At 45.8% G+C, this 18,319-nt stretch overlaps 1 protein-coding gene across 16 annotated transcripts in view; it reads right to left on the bottom strand.

Moving 5' to 3' along the window:
• Positions 1 to 2,699: 2,699 nt before the first annotated feature.
• The window catches only part of AKAP13 (A-kinase anchoring protein 13), a 217,799-nt gene continuing 202,179 nt past the window's right edge, over positions 2,700 to 18,319 (bottom strand). For 12 of the 16 annotated variants that reach the window (XM_026855851.1, XM_026855862.1, XM_026855858.1 and 9 more), the window contains 13 exons: positions 17,543 to 17,791; positions 15,221 to 15,297; positions 13,665 to 13,846; positions 13,500 to 13,582; positions 12,996 to 13,175; positions 12,087 to 12,251; positions 10,890 to 10,958; positions 9,902 to 9,972; positions 9,342 to 9,386; positions 8,132 to 8,182; positions 7,305 to 7,754; positions 5,264 to 5,576; positions 2,700 to 4,411 (listed from right to left, as the gene is read on the bottom strand). In XM_026855851.1, the coding sequence (XP_026711652.1) occupies positions 4,362 to 4,411; positions 5,264 to 5,576; positions 7,305 to 7,754; positions 8,132 to 8,182; positions 9,342 to 9,386; positions 9,902 to 9,972; positions 10,890 to 10,958; positions 12,087 to 12,251; positions 12,996 to 13,175; positions 13,500 to 13,582; positions 13,665 to 13,846; positions 15,221 to 15,297; positions 17,543 to 17,791 (1,985 nt within the window). In that variant the 3' untranslated portion in view covers positions 2,700 to 4,361. The remainder of the gene's footprint in view (positions 4,412 to 5,263; positions 5,577 to 7,304; positions 7,755 to 8,131; positions 8,183 to 9,341; positions 9,387 to 9,901; positions 9,973 to 10,889; positions 10,959 to 12,086; positions 12,252 to 12,995; positions 13,176 to 13,499; positions 13,583 to 13,664; positions 13,847 to 15,220; positions 15,298 to 17,542; positions 17,792 to 18,319) is intronic. The other 4 variants (XM_026855859.1, XM_026855868.1, XM_026855855.1 and 1 more) reach the window with 3 other exon arrangements.

Raw genomic sequence — 18,319 nt, 5'->3', positions numbered from 1 at the left:
AGCACCTGGGAGCTCTCCCAAGAGCCTGGACAGTAAATGACTTAGTGCACAAAGGGCCTCACTTCCCTTATTTGGCTGCATCCCCCCACCTCCTTTGCCCTGGGTTTCTCCAAGGAAAAGGGGGTGGAGGGCAAACCACTGGCGGGACAACTGCTTCCCTCCCTGCAGCAGCACCCGTGGTGAGGAAGGTGATGATGATGCTAGCCAGCATGGGCTCTCCCGGGGGATATACCTGAGCCATCAGAAGCCAGTTCCTCTGGTCCTGCCACTCACCCTATCTGCAGTGGGACTGCAGTCAAGATTCACACCCACTTTGGTCTAAAAATAATACAAAAAGCTTGGCCCTTCCTCCTCTCCTGGGGCAAAGCCAAACCAAACCAGGAATATACCTACTTGCTGCTCAGATTTTTCTGGGGGTGCAGAGGTGGGGAGCAATAGCAAAGCTGATTGTCTCCACATAACCAAAACGAAAAGGGACAAGACCAGTTCCATTTAAAGTGCTTTACGGCATCAACCTGACATCAAGTTACATGTTGAGATGATCACTTCATTTAAAAGAAGCTAAGGCCTACCCCACACAACTCCACGGAGTCTCACACCGTTTGCTACAGCTACTCTCTCTTGCTGGAGTATTCTGGCACCTCCAGCTAACATTGACCACTTTTGTACTTCATCTGAGCCCACGCTCCCACTTCCTCAGTCACTGAAACACCTTCTGTTGGGCAGGGATAAAGAACAGGCAAAGAAAAGCCCAAGAAAAGAAAATCTGATCTTTCCCCTCCATGAAACAGTAGCAAAAAAAGTTCCAAGAGCCTCTGCTGGGTCTTCTTCTCCCTCCAACAACGGGAGTTTTGCACAGACATCTTTGAACCTGCTCTGTGTCCCAGGAATCTAGTGCAGAATGGGGGGTTTGGTTACTCCAAACTGGATCAAGAGACTGTCTCTGGGAACCAGAGACAGAGTCAGGCTGTGCTGAAGAAATAAAATGCTTTCAACAATTGCAGAAGGATGCCAAGTGTGAAACTGAAGCAAGTGTAATTTTAAGGCCAGGCAGAGGAAAAGCTCCGGTGCTGTAAAACTGGGACCATACTCAAGCAGACCACCCTACGTAACCTGCAGGGATCAGAGTGGGAATCCAACCCTGAGAACCTATGCCAAGCCTTTCCAAAGAAAACCTGAGAGGGGGGAAAAGTAAAAGACTAAAGAGATAAAAAACAAGCCCTCACCTTCCTAAAGGTGAAAGAAGGGGGAAGCAGTGTGGGAGTAAACGCTTCATTCAAAAAAAGTGAATCATACAGTAACAGACATCCTCCAGGGACAAAGGTCTGCCCACCAGAATGTAAGACACAAACAGCTTTGATATGCAGTATTGCTGGTCTGTGTATTTCTGACTCATGCCCATAGTTTCTTTGACAGGGAATCATGGGGACGTTAGGAGATCACTTAGCAAATATTATTTTCACTTAGTCAAAAAAGACTGTTCTTTTTTGATTTGCGCAGCTCAGCAGAGACAGTCAAGCCAGGAAGCGACTCAGCCCTGCCACCCTGGGCCTTTGGATGCCCTTCTCGGAGCCATGGGACGTTCCCATGTTGCAAATTCAAGATGTGTTGGGAGTGGAGAAAAGACAGTGGGCTAAAAAGAAAAGCTCTTATTGGCAAAGGCTATTACAGACTGAGGGGAACTTTCAGAAATACCAGGGACCTGATCTGTGTTTACACAACAGTAAATGAGCCGTGCACTGCTTTGGTTTCCAAAAATTTCAGCTCGGCACATTCATTTTTGCAGATATATCAATAGCGGGGCAGAAGTTATTTTCTGAAATTGGTGGGTTTCTTATGAAAAAGGTAACACCACAACACCAGCACATGCCTCCTCCATCTCCCTTTGGATTCAGGAGCTGCTTGTATCTCTCCAGAGAAGCAACCTCACATCACTGCAAGATGCTCCGTGCTTTGCTTTTTCCTTTGCCTCAAAGAGTATGAGAAAACCTAAACAAAACATTTAAACAAGGAAACTAACTGATAGGAGGAGTCTTGTCTCAAGTCACTGCTTCTTTTTCCAGATTTTTTTTTGGCCCAAAGATGCTCTGTCTTAAAGAAAGCTCTCAGTTGAAACTGTGTAACTCTGGGCACGGCACAGGCTGCAAAGCAGCGCTGCCCAAACCCTGGTTTTGTAGGAACCAGGGAGATAAGAACATTTGGTTTACCAATCTTTTGGTAAGAAAAAAGAAAAAAAAAAAAAAAAGGGGGGGGGGAAACAAACCACCCCTCAAACCCCCAAACAAAAGAAAAATAAAAAGTAAAAAGAAATAAAAAAATAAAACCAAGTAAACTTTTAAAAAAGAACTCTTTCAAATAAACAGAAAGATAAATATTTTTTGCAAGCCCTGCTTGCAATTAAGTACAAGCACCAAATAATATTAAAAAAAAACCCAAAACAAAATAAAAATAAATCTCAAACCTTTTTCTTTTCTTTTTTTCTTTTTTTTTTTTTTGAGTCTTAATAGTTTAGAGAGCTTCAAAAGCAAGCAGGCGGTTTAGGATTCCTGCACTGAACCAAGACAGACCAGTCTAAGCATCCACCTCACCATCAACGCTGCTGATACTCATCAGCACCAAACTCTGAAAACTGCTGCGTGTTACTGGCTTGTGAGAAGCCAGAGAACAAATTAAAATCAAATAGTGCAAGAAGAGAAATATTTTTTTTTTTTTAAAGAAAAACGGGTAAGAAAGGAAATGCACTTGACAGCTTCAAACTCTGAGCAAACCTCTGATAGCATCTTGTTACCATTTACAAATCCGCCTGGGCAATTCCCCTGAGAGGGTTTGGAAGAACAGTAATTTTTGAAAAAAGTTTGGCTCGCTGCATTTCTCTTCCCCCGCTGCACACATCCCTGTATTCAGCAGCTGTACAAACACCTCACAGTCGGCACAACGAGAGCTGCCCTCGGACCTTCCCCTTCTGCTGACGGCGACACGGGGACGCACGGACACTTTCACCCTAGAGCCCACGGGGATGGAAAAGGACCTGACACACTGGACCTTTGGACCTGTCCCACAGTGGTTTTGTCAGGGAGAATATATTTTTTCCCCCCAAATGGTTAATAAGTGCATGGTATTGTACAGGCACAGGGACTAGGAGCTGCCTCTTTGGAGTTCACTCTGCTCACAGCACTCAGCCCCTGACCTGCGACGTCTCACTGAAGTGCTCTGAAATTGCTGTTGTCTCATTCTGTCTTAGAAATGAGCAAGGGAAGCTGACAAAACTCAGAGAAACAGGAGCCCAATGGTAACACAAAAAGTGGGGGAAGAAAAATACAAATAACAGAACAAAAGTCCCTAAAAGCCAATTTTCAGCAAGTAAGTCATCAGGCTTGTAGTGAAGGGATATCAAATGCAACTGGAGAACTGTAGTCTGGAAAAAAAAAAAATTATCTTTACTTAGGGGAAGGAGTGAGTTGGAACTCAAAGAGATTGTGTAAAAAAACATTGCTTAGAGTTGTTCCCACTTGAACACTGTCTGTTCTGGCTCCCTGGGGCTGCCTTACAAGCCTACTGAACTTCTCTTTTCTGCATCGTTTTAAATATATCCAGACGTTCTGTTTGATTCTAGAAACAGTTTGACATTTAAATCCTCTGCCCCACGGAAATCTTTTGGAATTACTTTAGAATTATTTTCCTCTGAATTTTTCTTTTGAATGCTGTTACTGCTTCCTGGTGTAAAGTACCGTTCTGAAACCAAACAGTCCATATACCATGAGCACAAAAGGGGCGTGCAAGTCAATGGCATTACAATTGGAGCAGTAAGGGCAAGATATTTAATATCTACACGCTCCCTGAAAGTCATCAGGTATCATCTATCCCCATGGGCCGAGCTAAGCTTGGCTGTACAGACTGTAAGCATATCCCAGTGGATACATAGATACATATATGTATATATATACAGTATATCTATATATGCCAGTGTGTACGCACCATTTGTAGAGTCTCAATCTTTTGCTAAATGCTTGGTTTTGGTTACGTTCCCCAGAAAAGGGGAATTTGAAGGCACAGACCCCTTAAGGCTATGTTCTCCCATCCTTTAGCAGTAAGGAGAGACAGAAAACACCTATCCCAATCCATTTAACCCGAAGTTGGCACAGAGAGGTGGTACAATTTGCCACGCAGTCAGTCTCTCTGGTGAGAATTCACACAAAACCACAGGAGAGAGGCCCTTTCCCACCACTTAACAGACTTCGTAACATGTTTTATTTAAAACCTCCAGATGCTTGTCAGCTGCAGGCACCAGCAGCGTGCTGTGGAGCGGGCAGGGAGATGTCCACTGTACCAATGCTGAGAGTGACCTATAGAACCGTCCGTGCTCAGCAGAAGATTTCCTCACCCTCTGGAGGTGCTTCTGATGAGTGAGAATCTGCAGCACAAAAAAAAAACCAGGTGGAAATCACTATGGGAATACAGGAATACAGCTGGCAGAGCAGGACTCCATGCACATGGAAACCCCACTGGCTGCTCAATCCACTGGGCACCTTAAAAGATGTCCAGTTCCCTGACAAGGTACTATGAAAACACATGTTGGAATTATGGAGCTTGCCTGTGCACAAGTTGGAAAACACCAGAGAGTTAATATGGATAAGCCGGTCATCTGAGGGCGTGAGATCAAATTTCATGTGGGTCAGAGGTTTGAGGTGCAGAACTGAGTCCTAAGGGGATGGATGCAAAACTACCAGAGGAAAAAAACCCAGCATTTTTTCTTTTTCTTTTTTTTCAGATCAAGAGACAAGACAGACCAGCTGAAGCGAAAGGGAGAGGCCACTGGAAGGGTTGTGGGTATCACTTCCAAACTACAGCAGAGTTAAAGCAGACAGCAATGCCGCAGGGGCTGCAAGAGCCAGGAGCAGCCCAGCAGCACCTCCTGAAAGCACATACACTGAAGCAGGACATTTTCCTCCTCAAAGCACAGCAAGCTAAAAAATAAAAGGGGGAATCCAGCCTGTGGAGACTGCTCAGGATGGGATGGGAAAGGAAAAGAGCAGGGAGCAGAGTGCGCCCCTCTGACAACCCCAGGAGCTGCAGAACAGGCAGAAAAGCCCACAGAAGACCACTTCGAGCTAGGAACACCACTCATCACACCTGATCTTTTCCATCCCTGTGTTACCATCCACATTCAAGGACGGATTTTGTGCCTTTCGCAAGTTCACTGGCTGGAGGGAAAAGCCAGGTCACCAACCCTGAAAACACACCTATGACCTGCCCTGACACTCACCAGACTGTTGGGAGCGATGTCCCCTGCCCTTTTTCTTCTTTTCCTTCTTCTCCTTTGGTTTGGCTAAACTGAAGAGGCGGGTAGGCATCTGGGGCTGTTCCTCAGCTGCCTTGTTAGTCTGGTTTGTTGTGCTAAGCAAATGGAAAGTGCTTTTCTCTTTGTGTGTCCTTGAAAGACTGTTCCTTTTGGGGGAGACAGACAGTTCTGCATCAAAGTGCCCTTGTTTAGGAAGGGAAGGGCTCTTCTGCTTGGAGGAGTCATCGATGCTGGACTGGGAGGGGACTCTTGCAAGCTTCTCATGTAGATTTGAAATCTGTAAAGGAAAAGAAAAGTGTTTCATTGGGGCATGAAAGAGGCTAGCAGAAAACCTGGATAGGGAAGGTGTGTCCCAGGCCACTCATACAGACAGAAGTTGTGAACATCCAGCCCATTAACCTTCTTAAAAGTGTTCTCCATCCTGACAAAGCAATGAGAGAAGGATCCCTCTCTGTTTAAGACGAAGAAACTAGGCATATAAATAGTAACTCTCCACTATCTTTTGCTCCTACATGTACTATGCTATGTATCAACAAGCCAAGGGCAAATATTCTCTAAGATCTCGATACCAAGACTCACCCTGCATCGTTCATGCACACAGATGGTGGCAGAAGGCCAAGGAGAAGCGTGCCTCTCCGGCAGGGCAACGCCAGCACACAGCACCGAAGCGGCATGTGTCAAAGGAAGCCTCCCCAAGCAAAAGATGAAAGCAAAAACATTTTTCCTGATTTTTTTTTTTTCCCCTAACGGCTGTCTCAGGATGTAATTGAGCCCGCACATTCAAAGGGAAGATCAAAACAACAGCTCAACAAAGCCTTACCGAACCCTCTATTAATAGCTCTGCAATGTCAGTAAGATACCTGACTCGAAAAGGTGCTTCCTTCTCCTAATCCCCCAGGCCTTGCAGTTACTTTACCTCTCAGCCTCTCCCATAGCATCCATCCCCCTTGCATGTCTATGTGTGTTTGATACTGGAACAGCTTCACTGTGTGCTCGGAAAACTTCTGCCCTGATCAGGAACCAGGGTGGGAGGGAGCAAACCCCCCCTCTGATGATTTGCTTTTCAGAGCTCACTGCTGAGCTCCGCAATCAGTCCGTTCAGGCACCCAAAATCATTTCCATTCCGCAGTCCAACACTTATAAACTAATTCTGCTACAGCTCTAAGCAAATTACACTCAGAATTAGTGAGTTACAAACAAACAAATGATCTCAACAACAGGCTTAAGGATCAAATTCAGCCCATGTTTTGCCAACGGATGCTTGCTCTCCTCAGCCAGACTGCTGCGCAGTTATAAAAAAATAAACCCCAGCTTGCTGGAAAATGCAGAGAGCAGGATCTGTGTGTGGGTTTTTCTTTCTGGTTGTGAGCCAGACACCAGAAGCCTCTTGCAGCAAAGCCAGAGACTTTTGCTCACGACCAGACTGCAGGTGCGCAGTCTCTTCAGGACAGGGACAATGGCCATCTCTTTGCCAGATAGAGAACGCTTTTGGAGATGGATGCAAGTGTACAAACAGCCGTCCCTGCAGTTATCAGCCTCACAAGTGGCTCTCATGACAGCTGGAGGGTGCAAGTAACCCAATGCTCAGGCTGTTTCTGAGAAGGATGTCTCATGTGCCTGACCATTCCCCAGAGCTCAGCCCCCACGGGGTGAGGGCCAACGCCAAAGGCAGTATCGGCCTCCTGGGACTGCCTAGAGCATCTTCTCTGCTCCACCATCCACCAACACACAGCACAGAAAAGCAAGCAGAGCTCAGGCTGTTGTAACCACCTACTGCTCAGGACCGACCAGGCATCCTGAATACACCATGTTGCCTCAACACTGGCAATGCCTCAGCAGCTCTGGAGATGCCTGAAATGCAGCCCTGCACATCACGTGCAAGGAGCCAGGTTTAAATACCAGGCCCTGCATGTCTAGGGCTGGGCTGCTGGCCTGCAGCTGGCCCAGGAGCTGGCCACAAGCAGCCCACGGCTTCCCCAGCAGCCCGGTCGTTGGCACCATTCACCTGGTTGTGGTCAGGTTCCTGCCGCATTTGAGCTACACGCTCCATGTCTTGCTTGAACTGCATCTTCTCCCTCTCCAGCTGCTTCTGCGCCATGCGAAGCCTCTCCAGGTCGAGCTGGTAGGAGGCCTTCTTCACCTGCAGCTCCTCTCGCTCCCGCTCCAGATCCTGCCACCCTCTCTGGACCTGCTCCTCTCGCTGGGCCAGGTGCGCCTCCTGCTCTGCCAGCTCTTTCTCCCGGACTTCCCACTCCTTCTCTCTCCTCCGTCTCTCCTCCTGGTGCTGTGTCTGCTGCTTCTTCAGGTTGGCCAACTCCTGGCGCTGCTTCTCCAGGTTGCGCTGCTTCTCCTGCTCCAGCAGTGAGGTCGGCCGGAAGAAGCTTCGGGTCAGAGCCCTCTCACTCAGAGCCAGCTTCTGGTCCTCGATGTAGGTATCCTGCTGCAGCACGACACCCTAGGAGAGAGGGGACACAAATCACTGCAGCACGTTCTCCACAAAGAGAGGCTCCATCCCTGAAAACCTTGGGTGCTTTATCGATCTTCTCCCACCAAATTCACATTTGGCTGGGCTACCAGAGCATGCTGACAGAGGATCTCCCCCAGCAGCTTCCCAAATTCAGGTGAGCACCAGTTCACTCAGGCAGCAGCTCATTCCTAGGACGTGTCAGCAGCCTGCCTGCAAGCCACCTGCAGGGTATTCAGTCAGACAGGGATGCGACAGGCAAAGGGGAAGGAGAGATGGGGGGCGAAGCACGAGTGGCTGTTGCTGGCTGGCAGGATGCGCAGTTCAGGCAAGCAGCATGCAAAAGCGGGATGAAGGGCCAAGCCTACCTGCAAAGCACTGAGCAGCTTATGGAGGCTGGTAATGGTTTGGAGGACCTGCTGCGAGAAAACAGAAGCATTGCTATTAGATCCAACTGGGTGCCAGGGTATGCATAAAGCACCCTTCCTTTTCCACTGTGACCCACCAGTGGGTCTGGCAAGCTGTGTAGCCATCCCTCTACACCTTTGTTTTTCTCATTCTGCACTTCCAATGACTGTCATCCCCCAGTACATAAATAACATCTCTTGGACATCTCTCAGAGGTGCCTGGCCCAATCTTCCTCACTTTCCTAGTTGTCAGTGTGGCACGGGAGAAAATGTCTGCAGAAGCACAGACCTCATGGGAACTCCCAGGTTGTCTCTGCAAACCATTTCCCACAGCATCAGCTTGTTCAAGAACAAGCAGAGTAACTATGATGAAGCCCAGCAGTTCACTTAGAAGATTTCAGGGAAAGAACCTCAAGGGGTGAAAAAAGAAGAAATCTTAAAATGGATGTGGACTCTTTGTACTCTTCCACCCCTGGCTGACCCATTCAAGTCCCACTGTCTTTAGACAGAAAAACTGCAATACAGCAGGCACACAAGTGCAGCAGGTGTGCTCATGGAGGCTCTCTGAAAACACAGGTAAACGTGAACACATGGTGCATCAATACAGAGCAAGCGACTTTAGAGCGACGTCCTAACCCTAAATATATTTTTAGCCTAGCTAAAAATTTCTCTGAATCTCTCATATCCTTCAATTATTTTGAAGAAGATGACAAACCACCACAGAATTTGCAATAGTGGTGTGATAGCCGGTATTAAGAAAACTGCTTCTCATTCTGCCACTAATGCTAATTGGGAGTTATGAATGTGTATCAAAGGGAGAATAGAAATCTAATTGTCCCAATTCACTGCACCTGCAACATAAAATTAAACTCCCTCTGTCTGCAGATGCACAATAAATACAGCCCTGTGCATCAGAGTGGTAATTAACCCTTGCTGCTTATAATCAGCACGTTATCATCCTGCTGGCAAGCAGATGACAATCAGTGAATTCCCTGTCTGAACATCCAAGGTTAAACAAATAAATGACACAGTGGGTTCAGCTTAATGTATTTAAAAGTCTACATGCGCTTCAGCAAATGAAATGTATTTTCTTCCACATTATCACCTATTGAGACAAATTCTCTTGCCACTTAAATTAAGGAAACAGCTGAGAAATAGAATCAATTCTTACCTCGTTATTTCTTTTCAACATGAACATCAGATTAGCATTTCCACCCTACGAAAAGATCGCAGATTTAATAAGAGGACAAATGAGAAATCACAGCAAATGTGTTCTGAAGCTGAACTAATGACAGACACATTAAACCCCCACCCCCATCTTTCATTCTGGGAGAATTCATGCATGTTTTTTAGGCAAGTTAAAATCACATAAAATAAAATGTTAATTAGGTATCATTTTGTAACTGTATGATGGATTGATCCACAGCAGAATAGGTGCAAGGTTATAGTTGACCTTATCATTTCAATAACGATGCATAATTAAACACATGCTTTAGCTGATCTGCAGACAGATGGCAGATAACCTGTGCCACAAAGGAGTACAACTGATTTGCAATGGTTTTCAAGTCAGAATTTTAGCTACAGCGAAGTGTTTTTGGCTGCATACTTCCTATTTTATTTTTAATTTACTAGGATACATCTAATTGTCAAGAAATTCAGGCATTTTTCAAGACCAGCATTGTAACTCTCTTGAAATCTGAACTCAGTGGCAGCAGATAAATCAAGTGATACCTTCTTTAAAATGCTGTCTGACTCTGTTCTCCGAAGGTCCTGAGCATCTTCGCCTTCATCTTTCGCTCCACCTAAAGGAAGAAGCCAGCATTGACACGGGTTATTCATCATTTTAAGCCACAGATGAACTTATTAATATCTGAGAAATTTAACGCATGAAACTCACATGTTTCACAAGAGGGGACACAGAGCTCTTGACACTTTAACTAAATGCATTTACTCCCTACATATACAGAACACGTCAGCACCACCAGATAAAGTGGATGTGAATTCAGATTAGAACTGACTTTGGTTTCAGACAACATGCTGATAAATGCATCACACTCATCTTAACTGGTGCTCTGTCTAGCCCCTGCACTGCTGTCTGCTACCAAAGAATACTTGCTGAGAAGATATGAGGCAGAATAAGAGCAGATGAAGAACAACAGTAGTATCATATCAGGGTATATTATTGCAGGTATAGTTTCAATGCCTTTTGTGCAAGTGCATTTTACAGCTGGGTCGGATACTGCTGCGCAATACCCTGTGCAATTTTATGCTAACAATTTCTGCTTAGCCTGAGTTATCAGAAACCTGTATCTTCAAAGGACACTGGCCTTCTCTTTCTAGCTTCCCCCTGGATGGCTCGTATCAGTGCTCCTGAGCAGGACTGAACTGACTTGTGGGGCCAAGAGGGCTGCAACTCTCCACCTCCTGTGCCCAAGGGCACGTTTGTCTGCTCATGGAGGCGAAGGAGTTGCAGGGCTCTTTGGTCCTCTAGCTCTTGCCAAGTCTCCTGCACTCCCCTTGCCAGCTGAGATGTAGCCCATGGGGAAAATCCACAGCTGCACTGGTAACCTCCTTACTGCCATTGTTTTAATGATAAATGACTTCACAGACACGTGTATCTGAAGCAATGTGGAGGACCTAGTGCAAGGACTCTCTCCTCCCACCATCCCCCAGGCAGGCTTTGCTATTAAAGGCTGACCCTCAAGTCCTCCTAACAGACCTTCTCTCCTGCGCCACGTCCTCGGACCTTCCACCTCTTTGCAGGAGGAAACACCTTCCTTCTGCTTTGCTGGAGGGGAGAACGAAGGGGAGTCAGGTTATAAGCCTTGCCCAAGGTTGCACAGGTTGTGAACAGAAGAACTGGAGATGAAAGCCAGGTTTCATGCCTCCCAGCCTCCAGCTGAACAAACAAGCCTTGCATTCTTTTCCCAAATTCTCCCAAGACCCTACAACTATTGAATTACAATCTAATTCAAAAGAGGACATTTCTACAGAAAATCTAGAGCTGGGCAATGAACAGCCCGAGGTTGCCCTATTCATCACTGGAACAGAAGAGAGGCAAAACCCTAAACAAACCCCTCCAGCATGAATATATTTGTCATTATGATGACAAGGCCTGTGGAAGGCTTTGCAGCTTTCCAATAGAGCTGGGAAAACCTCTACATACTTCTCATGTCTGACTGTCTGGAGCTAACACTGCTCCTTTAATGCAGAAGGTCAGACGAGGTCCAACGATCCCAATGCTGAGACAGACACTAGCGCAGCAAAACTGGCTGTATTGGGAGTGTGAGTGAGACCACAGAGAAAGGAATTTGAGGACAGGGAAGTTTCTGATGACTAAAGGCAAAGAAAGAGAGCATTGGGAAGCAGCCAACTATGCAGCTGAAATAAATATTCACACATTTGTTTGGGAGAGACTTAATTACAGGAATAACACATGCAGTTGTATGTGGAACACAAATGCAGAGAGAGCAGAGCAGGGGAGAAGGTGCTTGATTCAGCAATATCCTCATCCATTTGCAAATGCAACAGCACCAGGCTCCTGCTGGAAGATAACTGAACAACGAAGAACAGAGCTGCAGATACTACAACAAGAACACAAAGACACTAATTTATTAACAAGACAAATGCTTTCGTGAAGCATGCAAGTAAAGAGTAAGGATAATTTAGAGAGAGCACAAAGACAGAGCAATGAAGAGCTCAGATGCCTAATCCTCACATAGCCACAGGTTCTCAACAACCATCATTCCACCGGTACATGCACTTTTTTTCTAATCTGCTATTTAATCTATCAACTATTAATGCAGAGGAGTTGCAAAACCAAATCACCAGCTGCTGGAGTCCTTCTGAAGTAAGAGGCTCTGATGACATTATGTATTATTAACAAATGCTGATGTGCACATGCGTAAGTACTCACACTTGGAGGCATTCATCTGGTGACTGTCAAATCCTCCAAAAGTCTCTGCCCTTCTAGGGAGAGAGATGGGGCCAACTCCTCCTTCTTGTTCCATGGCAGTGCTGCTGACCTGCTGCCCGAGGGCAGTGCCCAGGCTCCTGTTCACCAGGTCTTGGAGCAGTTCAACTGATAAAAAGCAATGATACCTCTGTTAAAGACCACCTCAGGCTTCTTGAGCTATTTTCATCCCTGCCTGAGCTCAGGTGAGAAATTCATATGCTTTGTTGTACTAAGAAACCATGTTTCTATGACAATGATATAAACAAGTATGCATTCTCCCTGCAAAAACTCAAGTCTGTCTGACCATTAACTCCAATTCCTGGAGCTCTGCACAGGCTTACACACCTCCCTCTATTCCTCCAAGCAACCTTGCTGTGCACTGACAACAGCACTTAATAATTTGTAGCCTCTCCAAAAATCACACCAGAAAGTTGCCCCAGTTTCAATCTACCCTTGCATTTGTCAACAGACTTGCTTGTCTCTTGCTGGCACCACAAGTGCCTCCTGGAACCTGAGCCCTGCTCCCATACCTGGCTGAGACTGAAGCACAACAAAAGCCTGGATGGTCCAGATTTCAGCCAAGGATAAATCCTGCACTGCTGCTGTCCCCAGTGCAGATTCAGTATATGGTTGTTCTCAGTGCTGACTTCTTTTCTGCCCTCTTTCAACAGCCATCAATACCTGCTTCCTTTCCTGACCCTCATTGCCTGTCCCTAAGACAGCTCCTTGACTAACAATATCTCCTTATCTGTGCTATTATTCTGACAAAGAGAAAACTTCCCCTGCAAAACTGGTGCTCCAGGACTGATGGCTTCACTGAAGGTGGGTCTGTTGGTTAGTGTAATTAAAGTGTCACCCTTCATTGCCCACCTTCATTTATTGCAGTTTTCATAATGGCCTCTCCTTTTGGTGCCTCCTCTGTGTTGGCTCTGAAGAGCAGCCTGGAGCCTGGCATGTCCTCCTGCACAGAACTGTCTGCCATGTCCCGGAAGATCTTAGACTTCTCCTCCAGCAAGAGGAGGATCTGCTTATCCTTCTGCTGAAGCTGTTCTGTGGGGGTGAACAGTGAGCAGAGAAGACAGAAAATAAAAAGCTTTGGCAAGGAAACTGAGCGATTACTGAGATATTGGCCCCATCTAGTGGAACCTCATGATACAAGCGTGCCCTGAGCAATCCTGCACAGCGACAGCACCCAGCAGGCTCAGAAAAAAAACAGCGCGAGCAAGGTGAGGGGCAAACAGGGATTGCAATTACTTGCTGGATGCAGAATTTTCACTTCTTTGAAAAAAGTCATAGTTCAGCCACAAAACCCAACACAACTCCTGTAAGTTTTTTAAAAACTTCTCCCCAGCTCTGTCCCAGGCAGGATTTTACCTTTCAATCCTCTCACTTTTGCGTCTGACACTTTCTTTTCAAACTCAGACTCACAAGGGACTCCTTCGTCTTCATCTCTATCCCTGGACAAGAGACATGTCTCAATTACTACCAGAACATGACCACGTGCACCACCTGCCTGGCAAGAACAGCTCGGTAGCTTACATGGTGTTCATTGTGTCTTGAATGATCTGTATCCAGCCATTACGTTCTTCTTTGGAACTGGCATGGACTTCCACCATTTCAGGATCTTTTACACCCATACTGATCAGGAACAAACCCTTCTCTTCATGAGCCACTTCTCGTACGATCAGCTTCTTCAGAGAGATCACAGTAGATTTCTGGTCCTTCAGATAGAAAGAAACAGGTGAGGAAAGGTAAACAGTGCTAGTTCTCAGATATAAACTAGCACTGAAACGGTCCCAATAACCATAATGCTATCTCTCTCAGGTTGTAAACATTTTCTGAACCTACTGGCTAATTAAAAAAATAAATCATTTTAATGGGGTCAAAGAACAGGGAAGCACTTGCTTTCCTCCATCAGTTCTGTAGGAAAAGCTATTTCACCTTGTTCAATTTCAACAAAGAATTAATTTAAAATTGACTTTGTGGTTTTGCAAACTACCATATTTTGCTCTGACTCCAGCAGACCTTTGATCTCATCTCCTCCTGCCCACACTTTCTCTGTCATTAATATCACAGCTCCTTAAACTTAGTGCAGCTTGCTAGTGCCTGCTTCACACACGTTATCTTCACGATCACTCCCAAGAACAGAGTAACTTCTTGTTTCCAAACCCCACAAAACCTCTGCTGTTCCCAGAAGCTCGTAGCTGACTCCTATGATGGAGAAAGCTTGTGTGTAAGATGACGTTCATTGTGTGCTATGGTGTCTGTGTAATGAGCCCGCTCAGATAAAACGTCCCTTTGCTGCTTGCCATTTGCATATGAGTCAGCCCATTTGTGCATTCTACAGGATGCTACAACTGGGGTGATTTGGTAGCGGTTCACTAGCAGGACTTGTGTGCAAATCAGCTGCCCCTGTGTAGGGCACTGAGTCTGTGCAGATTGTTGGTGGAATTGGAATAACAAATTATTAGCTTTCAAAATGTTCAAAAAGTGGAAAGGTCACAAGGTTTAGCCAGTTCTAGACCATGCCTGCAAGGTACAGCCCCAACAGACTCAATGAGGTACCAGGTTTGCTTTAGCAGGTCAGTGTGCCTAAGCCCTTTCATGAGGCCTGCCTTCAAAAGCTAATGTTTTTGGTCTTGTGCATTACAAATATATTTCTCTGACATTTATTTTCAAGCTGTTGTTACATTTACTGCAGTGGCATTTCACCCCCCACACCCCATAGTGGCTCACAATGTATTAGGACATCTCCTTCTGCTAAGATTCATTTTTACAATGTTTGCATTATCTCCCTGCCCCCTCCCACCCCAATCACTGCTTCAGTTTGCACAAACTGAAAAGGAGTAAGTGTATCGAGTGACAGGCAGGTTTTCAGGGCCAATTACCAGCTGTGCCAAGGCACTGCAGAAAGGGGAGGTGGGGCACGAAGACATGTTTTTCAGTCAAAAAGAATGGAGTCTGTTCAGCAAACGAAAATGTTATAAGCAAGAAAATTAAGTTGCTTAGCAGGCAATGGCTGGCTTCGCTGCACAACACACATCAAGAGTCTCTCACGTAAGAAAAGGAAGGCGGAGAAAAGGTTGAAGCCTTACCAGTGAGGCAAAGACATACTTCTGGTCCTTTTCCTGAAGGAATATCAGCATGTCAGAGAGGAGAACAGCCTGGACTTCTGCAAAAGAAAAAGCATACCAGTGGAGTATAACCACGGAACCCACCCCAAAACACATTTCTTTTATTAACACCAGTGCTGGGGAGCAGTAGGGCTGTTTCTGCAAATCCTGGGAGCAGGCTCAACCTCCCAGTTAGAAGAGGCAGGGGCAGCTCTTGGAGAAGCCTGGTCAGGTTAGCTCTGAACCAACTTCACATTAAGCAGAACACAACAGCACCTGGGAAACCTGCAGGTCTTTCATCTGTCCGAGCAGGAGTGCTCCTCTCCAGCCACATACTTTCTAACAGTTAGGACTCGGGCATAACAGCAAAAGCTCGAGACGCATACTGAATAGAAGCCCTGTTTTCTCAAACAATCAGTATTTTAGCCCCTGAGCAAAATATCTGCACAGGAAGTTTGGGGGTTTATGGTTCTCTTGATGAGTGGTTTGCGGAGTGTAAATTATCGTGCAATAACAACATTTGTCAGCTGCCGTTTCTTTCCCAGGAAATACTGACTTCAGGAGCCACCTCTAATTCTGCTCACAGACAAATACAACTCTTACTGACTCCAAGGGGAGCTGACAGAGCCTGAGTGAGATGCAAGACCTGGCTTTCTTTCACGGGAGAAGGAAACACATCAAACCAACAGAGAATTTTAAATCAGAATACAGCCTTTTCCCAGAGTACACATACAGCCTTCCAAGTCTCCTAATGACATATCATAAAGTTGCACAGCAACTACCAAGTATAATGCCCCACCCAGAGCCCTCAGTACAAAGAGTTTTTGTGTAATGTACTTGGGAAATCTTGTGACAGACAGGAAGCAAACCAAAAAGTTAAATCATCCCGTGGGTAATTCCTTCCATTCAGTTTTGGGAAGACAGGATCCGTTCAAGATAAAAGAACCATGAAACTTTAATCAAAGCTGCGAAATGAACTCCAAGCTCAGGGAGGTTTGCAAAAGTCGGCATTTGACCCCCTTCTCTATCGTCTTTGCACTTTGCTAGAGGGGATATGCTAAAACCTTCTAAGAAAAATTCTTCCTCTACTTCCTTGTGCTCCATTTCAAACCCTGCAAAATAGCCTGAATGTATGAACTAGCAACTCTCCCTGGGCTCTGCAGCTTGTCTGCAGGATCTGCTTTTGCTGGGAGCTTGCACTACAGACGGAGGTATGTTTATGCATTTCTATGACTTAGAAATGCAAATGCAGACTGTAGTTATCACAAGATTTCACAACAGCAGCATAATTTGCTTCATCCACCATCTAAAGTCATCTTGGGTGCCTAGAAACCATCTGTAAACTTCCTGTTTCCAAAGCCTCAAAATAAATCATAACCAGTATGGAATTTCATGTTATCACTGCCTCCCTGCACAGCATGGCACCAGGCTGCCAGTCCCCATTCGTGCCCAACTACGGTGGTTTAATTAGTTGATGCTAGAGTGAGAGAAGAAAAGCTCAGCCTTCCTGCTAAGCCTGAGACACAGCTCTGTCTGCTCTACTGCTGCCATGGTCCCTGCTAAAGGCTGCCTTGGGAGATTTAGTGTTTAATTCAGTAGAGAACTTCAGTGTTCAGCATGGCACAGCACCTTACAAAAACTATTTCCACCTGATAACAACCACAAAACAATTCAAGAAAACACTGACCAAACAAGAAGCAGCTCCAGGGACACCAGAGCCTCTCCTGAACAGTTTATGTCAGCAGCTCAGGAGGTTTGAGAGCTACAAATTCCCGGGACACCTCTCTGGTGTTCTATTTAAACCAGGATGGCAAGGCTGAGCCTGGACAGCCCTTCTGCAGGTCTCGGAGCAAAGGAAAGGCAGTGCTGCTGGTGGGCAGAGCCAGCGGGAAGCTGAGGTTGGGTTTCGGATGCAGGAAGCACGCTTCCTGGAACCGCTGCACACGCGCATCGTGGCGCGGAGATCTGACTCACTGCTCTGGGCAACTGCAGCCCCATCCTGGCCCGAAGGATTCCCCAGCAACTCCACTCCTTGGCTAACGCACTGAGGTGTCACTGCAACACAAGCCTTCAGCAGGCACGCAGTCACCAGGAGGAAAAGCAGCTATCTATCACCCCAGAAACTACATGAGGAATCAGAAACACTGTGATGGGAAGCGGGTGGACAGCACAGGGAATGCTGCTGCCAAAAATCTCTCAAAGCAGAAGAATAAATAAAGGCTGGAGACGCCAATCTAAGGACTAATCCTACAGCCAGACAGGGCGAGCTGTATCCTCCCCTGGCAGAAGGCAGCATAGTCTTACCTTTTAATCTCCCAGCTGCATTTTTCAGTGAAACAGGCCCATCTCGGATGAGCTTCCGATGTCTCAAGTCCTCTCTTGCAAACATCTGGCCACTCTTCATTCTCATGATGGACTTGCTATCCGTCCGGTTGTAAATCTCACCGAGACGCATTTTCTTTTCATAATTGCTGACTTTGCTATTGACTGCAGCAATCACATCTTTAACGAGGTTTAATGACTGAGTCAAGTCTTCATGTTCCACTTCATTTTCTTTGAACAGAAAGAGAAACACCTCTATTTCACTTCATTCTTGTGGAGTTTAACTTCCTGGTTTTACTTCCTTCCTTCCTCTTCTCCCTCTCAAATTCTTGCATTATAACTTTTTAATACTTTCATGAGACCTGCTGCATTTTTGTCCCTTAAGGAGAGTTTTACAAAACCTTTCACATATATGGTTGAGGTTGGAGACTATTCCAATATATTTTGTATATAAGACAATATAGATGAAATGCACAAACTAATCACATATTTTAGCCGTTACCAAAAAAAAACCAAGCTGAGAGACTTCGGAGTCTAAGCAGCATGTTGCTCCATAATTAGCTACAGACAGACTTACAACAATTATATCAAGGAACCCAAATAACCAGTCCTAAATGGAGACATGAAACTGAGTTATCTCGTCACAGCGGTGTGAGACAGTAATGACTGGATTAGTCAGTCTATTCTAAGAAAGTCCGCTTCAGCTGAAAAGGATCCAAGAAATTTACACTAGAGGAATAAATACACACTTAGAATAAA

This window comes from Athene cunicularia (genome assembly GCF_003259725.1).
Source record: "Athene cunicularia isolate RWA chromosome 10 unlocalized genomic scaffold, athCun1 chr10_part1, whole genome shotgun sequence".
NCBI lineage: Eukaryota > Metazoa > Chordata > Aves > Strigiformes > Strigidae > Athene > Athene cunicularia.
This window is presented reverse-complemented; position numbering and strand designations above follow the sequence as displayed.